This window comes from Lepidochelys kempii, chromosome 1 (assembly GCF_965140285.1).
Source record: "Lepidochelys kempii isolate rLepKem1 chromosome 1, rLepKem1.hap1, whole genome shotgun sequence".
NCBI lineage: Eukaryota > Metazoa > Chordata > Testudines > Cheloniidae > Lepidochelys > Lepidochelys kempii.
The window spans coordinates 115,998,440-116,006,169 of NC_136380.1; the positions used below are offsets into that span (position 1 = coordinate 115,998,440).

Consider the following 7,730-nt stretch of genomic DNA (forward strand, 5'->3'; position numbering starts at 1 on the left):
TTTAAAAGGGGATGATGTTGGACCAGGGTAGAGTAGTGGCTAGCTTAGTGTACTTTGTTTAGGTTGCAAGTGAAAGAATTGGGTGTTCCCAGACTAATGCATGTATTGTGCACATCTTACCACATTTTGTGTTTAGTTTCATGATTAGCATGCTCTCCTTGAGAAACTCAGAACTGCAGAACTGTAATCAGGATTGAGATGTATTGGACAGAGTTGCGTGGTAACATTTGCACAGCACTCATCCCAACTCAAACCTACTGGATCACTTCTGTAAGCACAATGTTCACTTGAGAAACCAACTTCTGTCCCTGCTTAGTTATATTACTTAATGCTTCCAGCGTGCTCTTATGTCTATTTAATTGAGAAAGTTAACAAATTGACCTACAGAATTTGACTGAGAGAAGAATCCATGGGCTAATACATCTCCAGGGAAACTGAGTAACATACACTTGCAAATCTTGCTATACATTCCACATAGTTACTTGGGAAGCTTCGGGATTTGAATCAAGTGCCATTTAAAAAAAAAAAGTATTAATTAGGAGGAAACATGGAATAGTTACAACAAACTGCTGTTAATATGCAAAATTAGTCAAACTTAATTTAAGTAATCCATGTAGTTGGGCTTTATAAAACCCAATCAAGTGACCCAGATCTATTCACTCAGTGCAGTTCAGCTAATGTAGCTGTAATGTAAAAAGTTTTAATGGACACGGCTGTCTTATAAACAACCTGATTTGTTATGTATGTTCTACTTCCCTTCTTTATTTGCAGTGATACTGGATTCATGTTTTTTCTCCTATTTATAGGTTAAACTAAAAGGAAGCCCAGTTATTCTTTCGGACAAAAAGCTCTGCCAGGTGTGCCAAAGTCCTTTCTGTGAGCCTGCGTTTGTGAGATACCCAAATGGTGGTATGGTTCACACCCATTGCGCTGCAAACAGACTCATGAATCCTAACATGACCCATCACAGTCAGACTTGAAACAAGTTCCAGGTTCCACTAGTTTCCATGACTTACTCCTTGGAAAACGTGCTGGATAAAGAGCAAAGTGCAGCTACATTAACAATAAATCAAGATGAAGAGATTATCCTGGGGCTAATGGGAAGATTTCAATAAATGTGAAATATGGCCACTTATCTGCTGATCTTTATGAATGTAGACAGCAAAGAAAATATTAACTATCAGAAATAGAGACATGCAAGAATAGGCTCTTCTGTGTATAGTTATAAAAAAAAATCTACCTTCTGAAAGAAAATAAGCCTTTTCTTCACAGAAAGGATGGCTACGGGGGCAGACTAATGTTTTTTAAGGAAACTTAAATTTGCACTGAATGTGTTGCTTATAAACATGGTGTGGCGGGGAGAGACCCTTTTATTCAGGAGTCAGATTTTGTCTGTCTCTAGAACGCTTTATGAAGAGATTATACAGTGTTGTAGCCATGTAGAGAAGAGACTGGCATGATGCAGCTTATTTTCAAGAAAAAAATGCATATCGATTGTTAGCTGCAGCATGTCCTCATTTCTGCTGAAATCTGTTCCACAGGATCACATTATGAACTTGTTCTGTGCTCTACAAATTGTTGGCTTTTGATGCACTTTGTCCCTCTTCCCCCCACCCCTCCCCCCATGTTCTGCTGTATTGTTGTCATAAAACAAATTTAAGTACTGGCCTGTTGCTAGTTTCTACTGTTTTGCTGTGTATAAAGTAATAAACTCAGTGGAAACTGATGGCCTCATACAGTCACACATCTGTATTTGAAAAACCCAGTTGTAATGAAGCTGTCTGATACAGTTTAGTGAGACCCTAGTCACTTTTTTGTTGGGGAAAGAGACTTCCATAATTTTTAATATGGACTTATTTATTAATATGCAAATATACTGTAAATACAGTTGAATAAATTGGTCTTATTCTTGAATGTCCATGGAGGATAAACATGTAACCAGTGATGTCAGAGAATGGGTTACATTATAAATGTCTGCTGTAATATAACTTTATGACAGCAAGCAGAGACTTCAGTGGGACACCTTGCAATAGTAAGGGTCAGTGCTTTCGGATCCCTGTGTGAGATCTAGGACCTAGAAGGAAAGAGGAGGAGAGGTCGTGAAGAAGTCAGTAATGACACCCTCAGGTACGAGTGAATTTGGTATGATTTAGTAAATGCTCTATAAATTCTGAAGTGTTCTGTTAAAGAAACAAGGTGGGTGAGGCAACATCTTTCATTGGACCAATGGGAGAGACAAGTGTTCGAGCTTCTACAGAGCTCTTCTTCAGGTAATGCTTTTTCTGTCATAATTTCAAAAATAACATTTACTGATCCTGTGAACTCTTCAAGATACTGTTTAACCAAATTTTGAGAGGAGCCTGAGTTGAAGGAGGCAACTTAACTCTACATAAGAGGATTATGTATAAATGTTTTTAAAACTTTAATTCTTTAAGCCAAAGAAGAAATCTAGCTGTAATAAGTATAATAGATTCTTGAATGATACATGGTTGAAATAGTTGGTATGACTCCTCTAAATTTTCAGATTGAGTCAGTCGAGACTTTTCAGCACAAAGTGTATCTGCACAATGTCTAGGGCCCTACCAAATTCACGGCCATGAAAAATGTCACCAACCGTGAAATCTGGTCTCCCCCAATGAAATTTGGTCTTTTTTGTGCTTTCACTCTGTACTATACAGATTTCATGGAGGAGACCAGTGTTTCTCAAACTGGGGGTCCTGACCCAAAAGGCAGTTGCGGGGGGGTCGCAAGGTTACTTTAGGGGGGATTGTGGTATTGCCACTCTTATTTCTGCGCTGCCTTCAGAGCTGGGTGACTGGAGAGCGTTGGCCGGGCGCCCAGGTCTGAAGGCAGTGTTCCGCCAGCAGCAGGGCAGAAGTACGAGTGGCAATGCCAGACCAGGCTATCCTTACTCTGCGCTGCTGCTGGCGGCGGCTCTGCCTTCAGAGCTGGGCTCCCAGCCAGCAGCCGCTGCTCTCCAGCCGCCCAGCTGGAAAGGCAGTGCCGCTGCCAGCACCAGTGCAGATGTAAGGGTAGCAGCATTGCAACCTAGACATAACTACTTTTTTGAATGGGGTATCCTAAATCAATATGGTCTAAAACACAGATAAATTAATAAAAAGTTCAGAGGTTGGTAATGTAGACAAAACATTGTTGAAAAAAATAAACCAAACCCATGTTACTTGAGGAGTACTGACGTGAGGAAATAACAAACAGTGTTAGCTTCTATAAAGATTTGAATATAGTCATTTTTTGATGTGGGCAATAGCATGGAGTTTGTAAGAAATGCTTTATATATCCTATTGGAAAACAGGTATTATACAAAAATATCAGCTGCAGTACACTAATTTTGTTTTCATAAAGATGTCTCACTAATAAAAGGAAATATAATATTTCTTTTTTTTTAAGTAAGGTTACTGTCCAGGCAGAATGTCAAATCCAGATGTTTCACACTCCGTTTCAAGAAGTGGCGCCCTGGGGATTTATAATACCTGGCTATGGGCAAATTCATGGTAGAACACCTTAACTAAGTTTACATGTGAATAAGACCAAATATTAGTTTTTGTTAACATATTTAATGTTATCTAAACACAACCTGTAATTCATCTAAAACAAATTAAAATCCAGCTATTGCACACATGCAAGGCAAATGTTAAAGGGTATACAAAAATGGATAGTGTAGAATAACATCATCTAACCTGAACTGGAAGGATAATGGGCAAAAAAGATGCTTAAGGTTTTAATTTAAGTGTAATCTTGGGGGGCGGGGTAGGGGACAATATATTGCTGCTTGAATTTCAACTTCTATATCACTTACTGCTTTCAGTGTATTAACTACAGCTGTGCACATTTTGAGTACAATTCTAAAATTTAGAGAAACACCTTTCTTTGACAGGAAGCCTGTTGGAAAAATTAAGCAGTATAAATTAATTTGTCTCAAAACAACTCAGCAAAAACTAAATTAGCAGGTTTCTGGGACTACTGCCTCTGGCACAAAGACCATAATTAAACTTCTAATTCTAGAAAAATTTGCAAGGCATTTGTTTCAAAACCTCTTCAGTTGTAGCATCATATTCTACAACTTTTCTATTTCTGCTATTGTCGTCCACTTTGAGAATTTACCTCCAATTAAATTCAAATTTTGTAGAAATCAGTACATTAATGCAGCATCACTAAACTGTGTATAACCTACGTTTGGAAACTTGCCAGAATTTCCAAATGAAAGTGATCCAAAGATAAATCCAGGTTCCACAGAGGACAGTGAAAACATGGCTGACTACACTCTTTAATGACTCTGCTTAAAGAGTGACTTTCCCAGAAGTAGTTTTGGAGTAATCTGGTGAGGTTGAAAACGCTTTATGATTTGACTGTCAGCCTCGCTGGCCACCCTTTTAAGATCTTTGAAGCAAAATGTCAGAGAGAAGCTGCAGAAAGATGCTGACCCACATTGTGTGCTTGTCCATGACTAACCTTTCTCTCATTTCAGAGTAGCAGCCGTGTTAGTCTGTATTCGCAAAAAGAAAAGGAGGACTTGTGGCACCTTAGAGACTAACATTTATTTGAGCATAAGCTTTCGTGAGCTATAGCTCACTTCATCATGAAAGCTTATGCTCAAATAAATTTGTTAGTCTCTAAGGTGCCACAAGTACTCCTGTTCTTTCCCTCATTGTTTGTGCCTTTTACCTGTTTTTAACCCTGTCTAATACCAATAGCAGCAGCACTGATTTCAGCGTGGAGTGTCTCCTGCTGACCGTCTATATTCAGGGACGGTTGGAACGTCTCTGTTTTTAGCTAGTAAGACTTCTATCATAAAGAACATGTTGGGTCTTTGTTTACTGCCTCCGGGAGAGATTCATTAGAGATGGTTGGTGTCAGCAGCCCTGCTGACAACTGAGATAAGAAATGACACCAGCTCTGATTTGGAAGTCCCATTTTTCTGGTTTATTCTTGCCTTTGAGACACTATTCGCTCTGTGTGTGTGCTTTCACATCAGCTGTCTTGCAGTATCTCTGCCACTTTTCTTGTTCTAGCAGTTTATTCAATCATTGCTGGTTCTGGAGTCAGTTCAAAGCACTTCTGTCTTCAAGAGCAAGCCTCTCTAATATATCACATCTTTGGTAAGCTTCCCAATCAAAATTTCAGCATAGAATATACAACGCAGCATTGTAACAATGATACTATTCAACACTACTACAGGAGTTGAATCTTCTTTCCATCCTGTGTTGTCTGTACAGTTTCAGATTCATATGATAGCTGTTATCAACATGAAACAAACTTCTCCGGTTGAGTTTCGTTTTACTTCAGCACCCAGCTCATAGCTTTCTGTACTGCCTGCTACTAGCACATAATGAAACCTCACTGAGGGCTTGTTTCTACTACTGGTGAGATCGATGCTGTGGCGATCGATCCACTGGGGGTTGATTTAGTGGGTCTAGTGAAGACCCGCTAAATCAACCACCAATTGTTCTCCCGTTGACTCCGGTACTGGACTGGAAGGAGAAGAGTAAGGGGAGTCAATGGGAGAGTTTCTTAGGTAAGTAGATCTAAGCTATGTCGACTAGAGTTACGCTACTAATGTAACTCAAATTGCGTAGCTTAGATCAACTTTTCCCTGTAGTGTAGACCTGCCCTGAACGTTGGCCTAGAATTTCTGGTAACTCAGTTAGGGAGGCTCTCCTTTAGTCACCTACTTTGGCTAGTGTGTTCACATTTTTTCTGGTGAGACAGGATAACAACTTTTCTCTGCTCCCCCCAAAAAACCTGACTGAGTTGTCTTGTCCTGATTTACTGTCTGCTTTCCTCCCTGTCTGAAGCAAAAAGGAGGGGGAAAATAACTGATAAAACAAAAACTGCACTTCAGAATCCAGTGTTCTGTTCAAATTAGAGGCTAGAAACAGCAGTGAACAGTCCAAATTATGCATGTAAAGGATTTCAATCAGTTGTCCTCCTTAATCTGTCAAATTGTCATGCAACTTGACTGTACTACAAGAATATTCTTGATAAATTCCATATCCATGTGTTTGAGACAGTTACTTTTTATGTACTGTATGTAACAAAGTTTGATTTGAGATTTTTATGCTCTTTGAAGTCTCTCTCTCTCTCTCTCTCTCCAAAACTTTATTTTGTGGGGGGTTTATGCCACATTTCACTAAGGGCTTGTTTATACAGCAAGTTACTGCTCTGCAACTCAGCCCTGGTCTACACTACAAACTTATATTGGTATAACTGTGTTGCTCATGGGGTGTGGAAATCCACAACCTTGAGCGACACAGTTGTACCATCCGAACTCCTGGTGTAGACAGCGCTATGTCAACAGGAGGGCTTCTCCTATCCATATAGCTATCATTTCTTGGGGAGGTGGAGTACCTACATTGCTGGGAGAAGCTTTCCCATCGGCATAGGTAGCATCTTCGCTGAACAACTGTAGACAAGGCCTCAAAATGTGACACTAGAGCCCAACAGCTTGCCATGTGTTCACATCCCATGTGGTCACTGCTACAGCACATTGAAAGTTCTGGATTGTAGCCATAAGAGCTTTAGATGCATCCTCAGCCATGCTTCTCTTGGGTTCATTAAAATATCAGTTTTCATTATGCATCAGTATTATGAGACTGGTATCTTTGATCATACCGGGATGGCAATATATGCATATAAGCAGTTTAATATCTTCATTATACATTCTTATATGAAAGCTTAACTCTGAACCAAGGCTCAGACTTTACAACAAAACGTTTTATCAGTCTTTCTGTATGTCTTACCATGAGTAATTATTTAAAAAGCTGTCACTCTGATTGTATTACTGTAGAGAACAATGAAAACTATCACTCATTCATTCCCAGTTAGCTTTAGTCTGATTGTTCTATACAGTTACATCGTCATTTTTTACATTAAAATTACACTAGCAATGAGTTAATTCATGTCACCTGTTCTATTACCTATGAATTACTAATGCAGACTGTTTCCTTGGTGTAGAACATTGTCTGAAGTGTAAGCTATTAGCTTTATGTCCTCTGAACACAGATTATGAAATGTGCTGCTATTTGCAAAGGAAGAAAGGCTAGCTATTTGCTGCAAAGTTAATGGCTAATTACACAACTAAAAGTACCCCTGGATTAAGCTTGCTACTGTGGCAACCTTCACACTTACTGTCTGCTATTTTGACTTCTTGCTTGGTATGTCAGTGAACATATCCAGCAGTATGTGGAATGTACAAATGTAAACATGTTGATTTTAATAAATTATTTTAATTACTTTCTGTAACTTACTTTCTAGAGGGATATGTGCCTTGGTATGGGACTGCTAAATGAAGGGAATATACGCATGAGTGAAGTGTTGGCTTATTGGTAGCCAGAGGTGAAAGTAAGCCAGTACCCCCCAGTAAGGCATACCGGTAAGAGCCGGTGCGCTGTACCAAGACCGGCTTTTCTAGAGGGCAATTTAAAGCCCTGGGGTAGCAGCAGCAGGGCTCCGGAGTGGATTTAAAGGGCCGGGGCAGTAGCGACTGCTGGACCCCGGGGCCCTTTAAATCCCTGACAGAGCCTGGCTGTGGCTACCCCAGGGCTCAGGAAGCAGGGCTCAGGTGGGGATTTAAAGGGCTTGGGGCTCCGGCAGCCGCTACCACAGCGGAGCCCCAGGCCCTTTTTAAAGCTCTGCCAGAGACCCAGGGTAGCAGTAGCAGTCAGGAGCCCCCTGGGCTCCTCAGGGATTTAAAGGGCCCGGGGCTCTGCTAT

General features: G+C 40.3%; 1 protein-coding gene across 1 annotated transcript in view; it reads left to right on the forward strand.

Annotated features, from left to right (window-relative positions):
- TGFBRAP1 (transforming growth factor beta receptor associated protein 1) overlaps window positions 1-4,504 on the forward strand; it is a 64,044-nt gene extending 59,540 nt beyond the window's left edge. The window contains 1 exon segment of the mRNA XM_078853788.1: window positions 807-4,504. Coding sequence (XP_078709914.1) covers window positions 807-980 — 174 coding nt within the window. The 3' untranslated portion in view covers window positions 981-4,504.
- Window positions 4,505-7,730: the final 3,226 nt, after the last annotated feature.